General features: G+C 39.8%; 1 protein-coding gene across 1 annotated transcript; it reads right to left on the bottom strand.

Annotated features, from left to right (window-relative positions):
- Positions 1–1,743: 1,743 nt before the first annotated feature.
- Positions 1,744–12,964, bottom strand: LOC133018088 (macrophage mannose receptor 1-like). Its single transcript, XM_061084391.1, has 31 exons — positions 12,862–12,964; positions 12,104–12,460; positions 11,618–11,788; positions 11,232–11,387; positions 10,678–10,788; positions 10,393–10,530; positions 10,094–10,270; positions 9,789–9,940; positions 9,447–9,560; positions 9,042–9,157; positions 8,782–8,930; positions 8,489–8,688; positions 8,245–8,354; positions 8,027–8,102; positions 7,731–7,896; positions 7,185–7,208; positions 6,883–7,046; positions 6,716–6,777; positions 6,411–6,511; positions 6,121–6,263; positions 5,895–5,997; positions 5,488–5,615; positions 5,148–5,192; positions 4,960–5,053; positions 4,434–4,666; positions 3,949–4,114; positions 3,497–3,658; positions 3,272–3,388; positions 2,858–3,013; positions 2,484–2,513; positions 1,744–2,379 (listed from the first exon to the last, which is right to left on the bottom strand). The coding sequence occupies exons 1-31, from the start codon at positions 12,962–12,964 to the stop codon at positions 2,132–2,134; spliced, it is 4,272 nt and encodes a 1,423-aa protein (XP_060940374.1). The 3' UTR covers positions 1,744–2,131.
- Positions 12,965–15,734: the final 2,770 nt, after the last annotated feature.

Below are 15,734 nucleotides of genomic sequence, written 5' to 3'. Positions count from 1 at the left end.
CCTTTTCATTTTCTTTGCTAAAACAGATTTTAGCACTTGTAGGGCACAGTTTGGTCTGAATTGTTTTCATCGAATCCATTTGTCTCTGTATTTATTTTTGCACAAACATTATTCAAAATTAAGCTGCATCTGTTAGCTCATGAAGTATTCTGGTTTAAAAAAGGGATGCATTTAACTATTATTTCCACTATCAATGAATCCTTTCAAATTGTTTGATTGCTATTTTTTGGTCAGAAAATAGTGAGAAATTTCAAATGTCTCACAACCGAGGCTGAAAACCAAAGATATTCAGTATATGATCACATATGACAGAAAACAGAACAGTATATTCTCACATTGGAGAAGCTAGAGCCACAAAAGGTTAAACGTGAAGTAACTGAAAGGATGATTTGATCAGATTGTTGATTCTTATTCTGTTGATCGACAATTTTCGCAGCTCCATCAAGAAGCGTTTGATTTTTGCTTTGAAAAGTCAATCTTGCAATAATTCAATTTTACCGACTATTGAGGATCGCAAGTAGATTTTCTTGTTGGTGTTATATTGGAGATTTTTATTTAGTAAAATAAAATAATACTATGATAATAAAAATCAAATAGATTTTTTTCAAGCACAAATGCTAAACACTATAAAATGTTGGAACTTTGTTTTAGGACTGCTGGTCACACAAATCATGAATGTTTACCGTTTCCGAATTTTTGGACATTTTCTATCATTCATGTTATTATCATTAGTTGCAGCCCAGAATAGGTCATCAAATAATTAAATCATCATCTTAAGATAACATGACAAAGTTAAATCATTCAGTCTGTTCATGGCTTCCGTACATTGATTTTAGGATTTTTCTCTCTAGAAAGTCACATATGTGGGATCAACTTACGTGTGTATTTATTACCAGATGCATCTCTTCAGAAGTGAATTGTTTATGTTAAACATTGGTACTGAAAGTCAAACTATTTTTCTACTTGATTCCAAAGGGAAGTCATTCTTTGCTTCCTACTTTTTAAAACTGGTGTTCAATCATATTTATTGACCTGCATTTGCTGTGTCTGGAAGCATGAATCATCTTTTAGTGACACTGACCTGTGTCATATGCTGAATCCTCTATGCATCTAATTGTGATCAAATATAGTGCTTGAATACAATCTCTATGCATTTGTACATACTTCATTATTGCCTTGTTAGGTAAATATAGGGATAAGCAGAGAGCTGGCTGCACTGTCTGGTCTCAACTTGACCGACTGTGTATGATTGCTTTGAGTCGACGAGTTCATTTCCTTTTTGTTCTGTTTGTGTGTTTTGTACGGCATTCAGACCTTGATTTTGAAAAATATGCATTCTGTTGGTGCAAATCATTAAAAATTTTAAACGAAGAATGTGTTAAGTTTATTTTATTTTAAGATAAAAACACCTGCCACACTAAATATTATTCAGACCACACATTTTGATAAATAATAATAATAGGTTGGATTTTCGTCGGAGAGTTAACGTTAGCTTAGCTCGCTGTGATGCTAATAATGGAGTCTGACAGGAGATTTGTCAATGATACAGCTTTAATGGCAACAGGAGTTTCTATGACATGGAGGCCAAATGGAGGAAGGAGAGGATATGTGTTGTATCTGTGCACCTGAGCTAGCGGAGGTTTTATTGAAATGCGAGTAACTACCAGTCAGTAACCATTAGCCAAAGTGAATTCATTGGTTACCTGATAAGAAATGAATAAGAAATAACGCAACAAGTGAAGATTTATTGTTTTTTGCCAAGTTTAATGTTCATTTTAACAGTGACAGGCTTGGAGATTTCAAATTAAAAGCATTGACCAGCATCTGGTGGGCATAAGCATAACGTGACATTCCTATACATTCAGTCATACATCAAAAAAGAAAAAGTAAAATACTAATTATTCCCATTGAGACATCCTAGAGCCTAAATTCTGTTCCATGAGGTAAGACATCGCCAACTCAGCTGAAACTCACATTTAGTGACAAACTGTTAAATAACTGAATATAGACCGTATATAGTAAAAAAAAAAAAGAAATTATAGCGAAACATAAAGGAAGCATCAATGTGTAATACATCAGTCGGAGATATACAGTACAATGTATGTCCCACTAGATTATGCTACTCGATAAATCACAGAGCTATAATAGGCTCAGGGGTTTCCTCCTCTGCTTTCTCTATCAGTTTATTGGTGTCCACCACATCTGGCTGAGATCGTTCCCGGTTGAAGTACAGTGGATTGTCAAAGGTGGGTAACGAACGGGGGGCCTTCTTGTAGATGAAAAATCCAACGGCTATCAGTGAAGAGGCGATGGTAATGATCAGCACCACAATCAAGCTGGTGTGGACACGACTGCGAGGATCCTGACCTCCGTGTGGTTCTGCACAGATTAAGTCCAAGGTGATTAGTCCGAACGATTCAAGACAAAATTTTACTTTGAATTTATCTCACTGTAAAAATGAAGGTGAAACATGTGAAACTTACCAGGTTTTGTGCCTGGATCAGTGGGCATCACTGATGGGGAAGAGGAGAGGAATGGTAACATAATGAATATCTCATGGAATATTTTTAATTTTAATCTATTCCACCCCTACATCCAGGTCGATTTTTTCCATTAAGATGGGCAAAGTAGTGAGGGTCTGCACATATAAATTCAGGGGCAACCTTGACACATCCTCTGTGCTCAGAAAGCAATATCCTCCAATATTGGCTAAAAAGCAAATATCTTCTAAAAACTGAAATATGTTTTTTATTAGCTTTCTGCTAGTGTTTTCTATTGTTTTGTCTTACTGCATTAGCTTGTGTAATGTGATTATAAAAATATTGTATTTTAAACTGTGTGGGTGTGATGATCATACCTTTAGGAGTTTTACAGATGTATGGTCGATCATACCATCTGCGACCTGATCGCCAAGTCCCATCTGAGGTTCCGATACATCCGAAGTCAGAATTGGGCTCATCTTCAGCCCAGTTGGTGTAGTCCAAGATGGTTTTATCCAACCACATCCATGTCCCTGTGTGCAACACAAACATATCCATATCATTAAGCAGCTGTATCTGCTAGCTACACAAGGCAACAAAATAAAAGAGGTAAATTACATTTTAGAAAACATTGTATTTGAGCTACAATCAGTCAATTTGGTGACTTCGTAGTTTAGCTCACGTTGATCAGCAGAAAGTTTTTCATGATTGGTTTGTCTAATTTACTTTTCCTAAACCGTTTTTAGTTAGTAGAATCTCTTGAAACGATCTTTTTCTGAGTGTGTTAATACCTCTATGAGTTTTATACAGGCCGATCCAGAACGAGCTGTGGCTGTCTAGAAATATTTCCACGTTGCTTTTGAGGAATTGTTGCTCAGAGGGGTCTTCAATGCTAGCCAGGACTCCACCTTCACACAAAAAGAGTCAGATTCAAGAAATTAATGGGCAAATATTGCAGCTTTTTCTCAGTCTATACTTGTGAAAGTGACATTCTCTCTGAACTGAGTGTCTCTTACCATGCCGTACACAACTGCTAGCTGCGTTTGCCCATGAACTTTCCTCTGAGACAAACAAATAACAGTAGCCCCTGAATGGTAGCCAGGAAAAGCTCTGGTGGTACTGCACACTCTCTTCAGGGCAAACTCCGGGAAATTTGGTGGATTCTGTTGGTGCCACATCTGTGAGGAACAGAGATGGTGATGATGAGATCAACACATAACAGGATTTCTTACAGTGACATTCGATGTTGTGAACATAAAAGCTTCATATACTGTAACTCTTGATCATTGTCATACAACAACATATCTACAGTACCTCATGACAGTAACAGTTAAGGGATAGGTGAACAAGCAAACATCATTCTTACCTATATAGTTTGTAACTCAGAATTTACAATGTAATCCTGCACAGTTTGAGTCTTCAAATGAGTGGTGGACTGTATCAATTAATGTTTCCGGTCAAAATGTACCTGTGGACTGAATACACACACTATTCATGGTCCGATTGCAAAAAGCAGTCCTCCATTTTCCATCTAAGTCCATGTACACACAAGGTTGATCCTTTTTTGGTTCCTCTTCAGCCCAGCTGGCGAAGTTCAAGTGCCAGCCATCAATATACCTAAAATACCCCCCCGTCTGAAAGCAAGTGCGGATCACATTATTCAGCATGCTCCAAACATTCAACAACGTTTGTACTTCTGTTTGAAATACACTTCTATAAAGCACTAGCAACAGGTTAAACAAATGTACAGTTTTATATTATTGTTGTAGCAGAATAGTCATATGTCTTGTGGAGGTTTTATGCCGACTGTCATGAAGCTAAAAATCTTGCTTAATCAAATCTGTGATGTAGCTCAAGTTATATTACTAGAAGATGTTTTTAAGGTATGATTTCACTGGAACTGAGAGTTTTTTTGCCATAGTACAGAAATTGTATACATTTGCAGCATTGTACCTGCTGCTTGTTCAGTCCAATCCAAAGAGGAGCTTTGAGATTCATAGCCAGCAGTTCAACATAGGCCTGTGTCCATTTATTTCGCAGGTTAACCAGGTTGGCTTTTTCACCTTCACAATGTCTCTTGGCATCGTCCCAGGTCAGATTTTGAGTCACAGCCTTGATGCTGTCGTTTCCCAGAGCTACGTAGATGCTAGGAACTACTGGTTCTGGTTTAGACGGGCTATTTGGGTCTGTAGAGAGCAAGACAGAAATTAAGCGATTAGCTTATGTTTTCACGTAAGAATTTTGCCAATTATTTACAAAACTTGTCTTTATATCACTGCTAACAATTTCCAAAATAATGCTTCCAAATTTTACTCTTAAAACATGGGCTGCAACTAAAGTAAACCTTGACTTTTGGGGACGAAAGGTTTTGTAGACCATTTGCACTTGGGGCCTCAATGCAAGACGTACTATACTAAAACAAAATGTTGCATGATCAGCTTTTAGGCCATCGTCACTTTTAAAACACGGATGAACTCACCCAGATTTCGATGACAGACAAAACCATTGGAGTCATTGCAAGACCTAAACAACCATTTCCCTAAAGGATTGTTGTTCATCACAACGCAGTCTTCCTGGTAGAGTACAGATGAGTTTTAAAAATGTCAATTTTATTTCAGTCCAACATGAACATTTTAAATTAGTGTTTTTCGGTCCTTGAAATTATACCTTAGTCAATCCTTGGAGAAAGGACCCAGGAGGACGTTGAAGTTTCTACAGGAGACATTTTTTAAAATGAATACATTAGCATGCTGTTAAAAACTGCTTAATCTGTCAAGTACATCAATACTAAACTAATAACCAGTGTTTCAATGCCATCTCTGGTTAAAAATGGGCTTCTTGTTTCAATTTCAACCTTAAACACACACCCAAACTGTAATGATGCACTGACACACCCTGAAGCCCATTTCTTCATCATTGCAGCAACATGAGAAGTTAAGCCACTGTAGTTAAGAGAAAAATAGGATTTATAGCTGGTAATGTACATGACAGTTTTACACATACTTACAGCATATCCCCAGTTGGTGTATCGCCTTGGCTTTCCATCCGTCCAGTAAAATCCCTCATGTTTTTTACTATTCAAACCTATCCACAGATCTGCAGATTCTACTTTAGCCATTGTAGTGATTAGAAATGCTGAAAGATTTCAAACGTAGAAGTTAGGTAAGGTTTCTGTTTTCCAGTCAGAGTTAGAGGCCCGGCTAGGGTTAGCTGACAATGGGGTTAGGGTTAGCAAACCTAATAGAAGGGTACAATTAGCAGGAATATGATTAATTAACAGCATAAATCAAGATCCTTTTTCTAGCAGACCCCCCCCCCCGAATGAGTTATTTTTCTCAGGTCGAGAATGAACTTTCACACTTTATTGTATATGATTGTGATCATCACAAATATATAAACAGAAATGGACCAAACCTTGCACACGTCTTGTAGGAATAGAGACCAAATTTCCTCCAATGGTTATGCAACGTTTTCTTGCTTCTTCCCAGTTGATGCTCTGGCTATTGATACTATAGCACTGCAGACAACAAATGAACACATTTTTTGTCACTCTACAACCAAGCGCAATGGTTTCTTTGATTAAGCGTCTGCATTTTTCTTCCACCATCAAACTATATTAAGGCTGACAGTGATTTCTAACCTTCGAGTCAAATTTAGTCCACCCCAGTGGGCAGCCGCCTACAGGAGAAACTGTGGGGGCCACGGTAGTGTTGGCAGGTGCTGAGCCTCCTCGTTTACAAATGGACCGCTGCTCTTGGCCACAATTGTTAGAACGCCAGAAACCTGTGAGCATAGCCGAGATACAATGAGTCACACTTCACCAGTAGCATTTTACTTGTCATTAATTTATTTCATTCATATACTATGATAACTTAAATTTGACTTCCTTTCATTTGTTTTTTGCTCTGAAGCTCTCTTTGGAGTACTCACCCGTATAATAAGTCATGGATACACAGTTCTCATCAAAGGCATCAGCACTAGGTTGATTTTCGTCCCATTGTTGCACTGACAGGGAAGTGCCATCCATCCACCTTTAGGCACATACAAAAATGTATTTTGTACTCACATAAACAATCACCTGACACCAGATATGTTTCATCCATAAACCCCATTCATGTAAATATCAAGTCACCTTACTGAAGCTAAGGATGAACATATTTTAATGTTACTGTGACTTTAATCATTGAAAATTACATGGCGGCCCAAGAGTTTTCTCTGGGTTTATTAATACTCACCAAAATGATCCGTCAAGATCCACAGACATACCAATATAATATTGCAAATCTTCTCTGGATATCTGTGAGAGCACACACAGAAATACACGGAAGCTTTAATAAAAAAAAAATCTTGTTATTAAAATGCCAAATTTGAGTGCTGTTTACCAAACAGACCAAATACTGACCTGTTTCAATAAGAAGGTGTTTTCCTCTTTAGTGCTGATAGATACCAAGTCGCTATGCCTCTGCTGACAGTAGTGACGAGCTTCTTCCATGGGCATATACAATCTGTTGAGGAAATACTGACTCCCTCTCCACAAAAGCCATCCATCTGAAGTGGTGTTGTTATCTGCAAGAAACATTGAACTTTTTTTTTTGCCTCCTCACTCCATAATAAATAATTAACCGTCCTAGAAAGCAAGAATTATTTGAAAAGGTGTTCATGCGAGATGTTTTGTGGGTTGGTGGCTTTATGATGTCAACTTACCCACTACAGTGGCGTTCGGGGGGGGGTTTTGGAGTCCGTCCTGCACAGACACAAACAGCTGTCAATGTCAATCAGAATAAAGCTAAAACAAAGCTAACAAAGCAACCATTCTTACCACTACAGTACTTATTAATATTCAACATGACACTTGCTGTGTGATCTAGCCCTGTGGGGCAATAAAGCCCATGACAGCAGCATTAGCATGAATTGGGGATTTGATTGTCAGTTTGGTTCCCCGTGGTTTGAGTTACTATGGGTAACAGTATTTGGTTTAGTATAGCAATAGTAACCTTTTGTGCAATCCAAACAGCTGTGCCATAAATTATTTTTTTTACAATTATAATAATGTTTACTTTTGAGCGACACTGTCAGAGAGGTATTAGGTTAATTGTATGTTTATTTTTGGGGTTGTTGTTTCCTTTCTTTAACATGTTTGAGTTCATGAAATATGTAGCATGTGGGAAGCTCAGTAGAATGGGAGAAGGCACAAAGTTTACAATTAATTTATCTTCAGAAGAGACGAAGTATAAAAATTTAGTTCATATTCTTTCTCAACTTTACCTGCGCGGATCTGGCACAGCCAGTCATTGTAACTCTCACAGTTCACATCATTCCAGAACCAGGACTTCGTCAAATAAATTCTGAATTCAGCACATGATTCTGCATTATTAAAGTTGTTAGGCTCTCCTTCCTGCCACTGCTGGAAGTTTAACTGTGAACAAAACAAAACAAAACAAAAATACATACTCATAGTAAATAAGAATAAAATACATCTACAGAAAAAATGCTGAAATATGTTTGAGTTATGAAATTAGTTCTAAAACTTGTAAAACACAACTAACCGGGGATCCATCGCTCCATGTATAACCGGTGCTTGTATCAGGAACATGAAGCCCAATCCAGGCCTTTCCATGGTTACTGTACGATTTAAAAAACACACATCAATAATCTGACCATCTAACATTTGAAAAAGTGTGACATTCACTGCTGAAATAATGTTATGGATATCAGCGTTGTGTTAATCATCGAGTTCGAATTGTATTTAGTCGACTCATATAACACTAATAGCTCCGCTGGGCTGTGGACGCTGAGCAGATCTCCTCCAATGGCCCGACAGTAATCCCTGGCCTCAAACCACGTTTTCTCAAGTGCTCGGGGCCCTGTAAAAAACTTCAAGACAAGAAGTGTATGTTGAAATTAAGTCGGCCAGATAAGGACAGTAGTATCGTGGAGGATTTATATCGTTGGATCATCATTTAACTAGTCTACCGTAGCCTGACTTTTGTATTTAGCTGTTGATGTACCTTAAAGCAGAAGTTTCTTGTGCCCGCTCGTCTCCAACCTTCAGCACACTGAAGAGCAGTTTGAGTGGGAGGTGGGGCGGTTATAACTGCCCCTTCGGCCATGTGTTTGCAGATGTATTTTTCATGGTTGGTGCAGGGCAGCAGATCCCAGAGTCCAGCCAAAATCCCAGTTGTCATGGCAACACAACCCTGCCGGTAACCTTGAGTGTTTGATTGAAAAATGATCTAATGTAAATTTTGGCGTTTGCCGTTCATCTCAACCAACTAAAGATGGGTTTCATATTTGTTCATACCTGGCATCTCGGCGTTCCAGTGTGTAAACATCACAGAGTCTCTGTTGGTCCACACAAACTCATCAAGGTCTTTCTGGTTCGAGAGCCCGAGCCAGAAGTATTTCTCTGGTCTCAACCCCACCAAGCTGACAAGGAAGGCATTATCCACCCTGGAAATATTTACACAAGTCTATAGGTTTCTTTTGGGATTGAATTGTAGAAAACAAACACTTGATTGCACTAGCATCACATGACTCCTAAAAACAAAAAAAATGTCCTACCTATTTGAAACATCAGCTAAGTAGGAGTCTGAGCTCTTGCAGCCATCTTTGGCTTCATCAAAGGTCTTGGTCTCAGCTCCGACAAAGTAGCAGTAGGAACCATGTCTTTTCCAACCCTGTTGGAAATCGAGCTTGGATCAAACTGCGTTTAAGGGCTGAATATCCATTCTGTTGTTAAAGACATTGATCTGCAGTTCACCAGTCAAGGTGTTTTAAAACAATTCTAAAGTTGTTCAAAGGTTACTTTATTTTAATCGGCTATATTATCTGTAGATGCATATAGGTATATAGAATTTACAGATGATGACTGAATCAACCAGTTACTTTTTACATTTCAATTTGAATCTTAAACACACACCCTCTTTATCCACATGCTTTTTCATATAGCATGTAAACTTCACTCACCGCTTTGCAGCCTATGTCCAGATCTAATTCTTTTCCAGTGGGTTCAGTTTCACTCTGCTTCATACAGATAAAGCCGTGTTTCTCATCACACGATCGATCTGCCCAGTTCCCATTCTGAAAGAAGAAAGCACCACTAAAACATAAATATTTCTTAGATTTACTGGGTAGATAATCTATACACTTTTAAACCTCATACGTTAATGTTTAGAGTTTTTTGGTGCAAACCGAATAAGTACAAATTATGATGTGAGCTGACACGTCCCCCATGTATGATGTGTTCATGTACACATTTAAGAATAGAAGGATTTATATGCACCATTATACCCACATAATGTTTTTTACCTCCCCCCTGATGAGAACACAGTCTTCTGTCTCAGTAGACATCGGTTTCCCATACTCCCAGCTGGTGAAGCTGACTGCAGAGTGGTCGCTCCAGTCAAACAGCCCCTCTGTCCTCCTGTCATTCAGTCCAATCCAAAGCTCCTCGTCGGATGCTATAGACATGGACATCCAAGAGTTGTATATGCTTTTTACTTCGAATTTGATCATTATTGGTTTAAATCATCCCACAGCAAAAAATGTACTCGCACAATCTTGATGGTTTGAGAACATTGGACTGTCTTCATACCCGTGGCCTCCTCACTTACCAAATCCAAGCTGAGAGATGACAAAGCTTTGGTCCTCCACATTGCGGATGCTGACCAAGTCCCCTCGCTCTTTGCGGCACTCTCTCTGTGCATCTGACCACGTTTGTACAGAGCGCTGAAGGTGGAAGCAGTGACCACTGTAGGGAATCCATGGGCTTGCACAAAATCCTTGCTCAACTGATGATTAAAAAGAACATAGATGGAATACAAATATGAGGGATTGAATGACTGATCTTGTACAGTGAGCTTATCACAACAAAATGCCAGTAGCCAGAGGAGGGATGGAAATGCGTGTGTACTTTGGGGGGGAGTGGGTGGGACCATGTCTTTGTAGCAGACATAGCCCAGTCTCTTCACACAGGATGAACTTTGCCACAAGTGCTGGCCGACAGTTTCAAGAAATCCACAGTTGTGTCCTGGATTATGAAGTGGGTTTCCTTCAGAAGGAAAAAAAGATATGATGGTTTAACTTGAGTTTGCTTCTGTAGAGTAGTGGACATTCACATACATTATATCACATCACTAATGCTTTGCTTGTATCCTCACTATATGTTATTAGATAACTGATTTCATGTAAGACTTACCTTCACTCCATCTCAAGTAGCGGAAAGGCTTCCCATTGGACCACTGCCAGCCGTGCTCTGGGTCCAGAACCACCCCGATCCAGAGTTTATGTTTCCCAGATCCTACCAGTGCTGTGTGTCGTAGAGAGGGAAGACGGAAAAGAAATAGACAGGCTAAAGAAATTGTTCCTCTTTTTCACACTGTTCCTTTTTTTGTTGCGTAATAACAAATCCACAAAAAGACCAAAATCAAAGTCAAACGATCATAGGCCTGCGAATCGTGTCTCTTTTGTCCGGTTGAATAATATCATTTTGTGTGTTTCGGCTTTAGAAATCAAGAGACACGATCTTTGTGTCAGTGCAGGAACGAACGGAACGAAAATTTTAACATTTGTGTTTTTTCTTTGTTATGCTGTTCTCTCAGTTCAAGTCAAAGTTAAAGTGTTTCCAACACAATGTGATGATTAAGGGTTCTTTAAATTAACAGAACATTTCAATTTACACCAGAATAGCTGTTTTGCGTGTAAGCAAACAAACCCTTAATATCTGTTAAAATCCACCGGGGGGCACCTTACCTGAGATAAAAGCTTGTTCGTTGGGATCTGCGACACTGACCAGGGTGGCGCCCTGTTGTTTGCAGCTGACTTCAGCCTGCGGCCATGTTAGTGCTGACTGAGTGTTGAGCTGGTAATATGATCCTGTCACCAGGTTTTTCGCCCAGGTGTCCGTGACTGATGATTGATACAGAAATATGGCAAACGACAAGCTATAGTTATTCTAACATTTAAATGAATAATCCAAAAGAAACCAAAAAATGTATAAAGAAATGGGCTTGGGGTCTAACAAAGTGGTGATTTAAAAATAGTCTTCCTTAAGATGCATATAATGCTTACATATACAAGATTCATTAATTCCTTCCTAGTCACTGTCGCAAGATTTGGGTCCTGAAAACAGTACTCACCAGAAGTCGGGCAGTATCCCCACTGTTCATGTTCATATTTAGTTTCAACTGAACACCAAAGTCGATTTTGTGAAGAGTCGTACGTGGTGCACTCCCCAAACCACCGGTCCTTGTACAGGAAGGGAAACATGCAGACTTTGCCAAACGCATTTCCTTCAAGTGTATAAAGTTCTAAAAGAAAAGATTTGAGTTTGGTCAAATAACATCTGCTTAAATTGCCACATCTATTTCTGCATGGGTGTATTGTTTAGCCATTATTTGAGGACATACTTAACTCATTTGCTAGTTGCATTCACTATTGATTAATTCCAGACATGCACAGACAAAGTTTAATGTTAAGGATCTTGATAAATTGTTGTGCTTGATTAAAATTAAACAGTTCTGTATGAATCAATACGATTCATATGAGCAAATTGAAACTGTGGTCTTCACTGTCATGGCTCTACAATACTAGTGCCCTCCAAAGCAATGGTTTCCATACTATACCTCTGTATGTTCTTGAGCAAGCACCACTGGATGTCCCCGGGATTGTGAGGTGGTTATTCGGCCCCACCGTTTTGGAGAGGGCAATTGTTTCGTCAGCTTTGACTTCAATGTAGAGCTCTTTGCCTTTCAGGGCGATCAGTGTGTAATTCTTGCATTCCCACTTCTGGAGGTCGGTTTTGTCATCACAGTCGTAGAGGCTCACTTCGCTCCCAACACTTTTACCCTGCGCTCCAAGGCACTTTTTGGTGGTGACAGCGAAAAGCCGATTAGCGGTCGTCCAGCGGATGTCAAGGCAACGGGTAAATTTTTTCAACAGGCAAAACCCAGTGGCCTTGTTGGTGAGGGAGAATTGGGAATCTGCGGAGAGTACACACTTATAAAGTTGAATACAATTTGTTAAAATTAAGCTCCACACCATCATGTTTGGACCAGCATGCACCACATGCATAGGTTTATTTGCTATTTGTATTTCAAACTTGCCTTGTAATAAATCTAAAAGAATTGCTGACGACAGATAGAAAGATAGTGAAGCTTCTCTCTTTAAAAACATGCTTCCTGTTCAACTTTGACAGACCAGAGTTGCATTCACAGCATCCTTGAAACAAACCAGTCTATCAGTGCAGTTGTGGCATCCTAGATACAAATAAAACCAAAGGGCTGATATAAGAAATCAATTTATCATCAACCCAATTTCGTTTTGTGCAAAGGTTTCCGCATAAAATGCAGAATACATAATCACTAATGAGTTCATACTGTACCGTTTGCTGTTGAACAGTGAGATATTAGGACGAAGAGTACGAAGGCTCCTAGCGTTATCCTTGGGTTGAGCATTCTTCTGGTAAGTCTCACAGCAGCAGACATCGTCCACGTGTTGCAAGCAGAGGACTAATGAGCGTGACCATGAAAAGGAGGGAATCTTAATAGCACTCCCTTTTCATTGAGAAAGTGTCATGTTTCGGATTGGCACATTTCAACATTTTGCTAATAGTAAAAAAAAAGGGGGGGAAGGGTTGGGCGGGAAGTAGGGGCAACGTAGACACTTTCACTTTTTTTTTCTCGCACAGATGTCACACTCCAGAAAGGACAAGAAGTTGCCCCTTTCACTTCCTGTCCAGTGGAGAAGGAAGAAAGAAGTTTTGAAGAGATCCGTCGTAAGCATGACTCTTCAGATTTAGTTGTCCAGACCAACGTCTGTATAGACTTTTATCACTTAAAGCTTACGGTGAATACTACAACTGCACTGACTTGTTTGTCTTGGTTGTTTTGTCTCATTGAATCTACCGTTGCATGTTTATGATACAATGACTGTTGAGCCAGACAGTCCGAGGAAATACACGTTTTCTACTTCTCAAATTTTATGCTGTAAAAGTAGGACAATCGAGAAATATCTGCAGAAGAAGACACAGTAAATGGCGGTAATCCACCTTGACGTTAGTGCACCTGCCAATAAACCGAACAAAGAAGAAGAATTTATTTTGTCTCTTTTCTACTAAGAAAAGTATTTTCTTCACAAGACCCATTTATTGCAAAAAACGTATTTTCAGTTTTTGTTACCCTGTGTGCGTTTGTGTCCAGAACTAAATTATATTTTAAAACATGATCGAAACTGTAATACAAATGTGTTCTTGTGGAGGAACTACAATCACATAAAGAGACAAAAAGTGTGACTGATAACATGTATTTGCTCTATTGTCGGTGTAAGCATTCACTGGTTAGTTGTGGGGTTATGAGACCGGGTTAGTAGAGTGATATTTCATTGTTGCTGATTAGGAACATTTTGTGCATCCTGAGTGTAGCAACACAATATCCTGTTTTGGGGCAGAGGCATTTTGTATTCTCACTTCCTCTTTGGTTATTCTCCTTTTTGCTTAAGAGGTCTGTGCTGAAATATAAAAATTAGCGAATGCAAAAACTTATCTTATACAGGAAGAGAACCGATTAGTACAAAATGATAAAGCATTGTTGGTGTTGGTTTGCACTGTTGTCGTGTGAGTGTGCATGTGTGTGTGCGCATGTCTATCTGTAGTTATGAAGGCCAATTTTTGGTTCAATACCAGTATCGTGAGGACATTTTGACTTTGTAAGACCATTTTGCAGAGTCTTCACAACTTCAATGGACTGCTTGAGGGTTAAGACTTGGTTTTATGGTCAGGGTTAGAATTGGGTTAGCCAATGACTGTCGTCACAGCTACAGAGTGAGTTCATCCTCCATCTAGAGGACAGGTGGTGGATAGGATAGGTTATCCTTTATAGTGAATGGGAGGTGAGATTGCTCTATTGCATGTTACACATAAAACACCGGCATGATTAGTTCAAAGTTTAAGTACCACCCTTTTGAACCCTGGGCCTGGCAAACATTTACACCATGAGCCGAGACTATGAAAATGGAATCTGAATTTTCCTGGTACTTTTATACTGGAGCTGGAATGTCAGATAAGATGCAGTTTAGTGTGTATATGTGATACACAGACAGCTTTTCAACCTTTTATATTTCTGATGGACACACATTGAAGTAAGTGGCTTCTGTTTGATTGTGTCTTTCTGAGAAAATACTATCTACACTGTTGGGGGAGACTCCCAGTGTGCTGACCATCAGACAATGGGTCATAAAGCTTGAGACCAGCGTCGGGTAACCCCTCACATAAAATTCCAGCATGGAGATCTTATCTCCATGTGGAAGCAAATCACTTCCTGGATCCTTCGAAGGACCCCACTGTAAGCCGCTCCCTGAGACTTGACTTCTGACCTTTCAATTGGCCGAGGGCCACACTAACCCTTGACCCCTCCTCCCAGGGGGGAGTCACCTGGAACATGACTTAAAAGGGCTGAGCCCACAGAAATCTCTCTCTTTTCACTCAGATGCCCAAGCTACAACAAAACCCCTAGGGGTTTTATTAGTTAACTCGGTATTTTTAAGAGACTTTCTTTGTCCCCTTTTCCACTCCACTGCTCAAGTTGCAACTAGGCCTCTTGAGGTCTTACTACACGACTCAGCAAGCGTTTTATTTTGAAAGGACATTTTCGCTGTTTTAACTTGAAAAGACCAAACAGGAATCTCACTCGCGAGACGAGTGAGACACGGACTTTTATTATTTTTCCCACACGTTCTTCAACCGGTTCCACGCAGCCGCACATCCCTGAAGAAGAAGACCAAGCTTCATCCCGTCACGGAGCATGACTGATCCGCTCCTGCCCAGCTGCGGTGCTCACGGGAGAGCGCCTGAGAGACCACAAGCTGTTCACTGGACTTCCGGGATATTCGCGCGGAACGCGCATGCACCCCACGAAACCATGGTTACAGTAAGAGAGGCTTAAACTGTCTGGGCAGATGTTAGTTTTAATACGTAGCGTTTTGTTATTTGTTTGCGGAACCTCCGTGTTTCTTCATTGTTTTAGCCGTGACGAGCCGGCTACTCCGAGCCGCTACTTCCGGTTTCCGGTTTGACGGCAATGTTTTGTGTTACAGTGAATAAGCGCCGCGAGAAAAGCTTCCGGCCGCGTTGTTAACGTCTGTGTGAGTCTGCAGTGATTTTACCGATCAGAACCTCAGCCCACAACGTTCGCCTGAGGGCTGAGGGTTGAAACCACTGTTAACTTATCTATGGCATATTTTTCAGAGTTCGTTCTCTCC

Source organism: Limanda limanda, chromosome 13 (assembly GCF_963576545.1).
Source record: "Limanda limanda chromosome 13, fLimLim1.1, whole genome shotgun sequence".
Lineage (NCBI taxonomy): Eukaryota > Metazoa > Chordata > Actinopteri > Pleuronectiformes > Pleuronectidae > Limanda > Limanda limanda.
The sequence above is the reverse complement of the archived record's forward strand: the minus strand, read 5'-3'. Positions and strand labels throughout refer to the sequence as shown.

Coding starts and splice junctions, on each gene's coding strand:
- LOC133018088 (XM_061084391.1), bottom strand. CDS start 12,964: ATGTCTGCTGCTGTGAGACTTACCAGAAGAATGCTCAACCCAAGGATA. Junction 10,271..10,392: donor CCCACCCACTCCCCCCCAAA/GTACACACGCAT, acceptor TTTAATCATCAG/TTGAGCAAGGATTTTGTGCA. Junction 7,047..7,184: donor CCCGAACGCCACTGTAGTGG/GTAAGTTGACAT, acceptor TGTTTCTTGCAG/ATAACAACACCACTTCAGAT.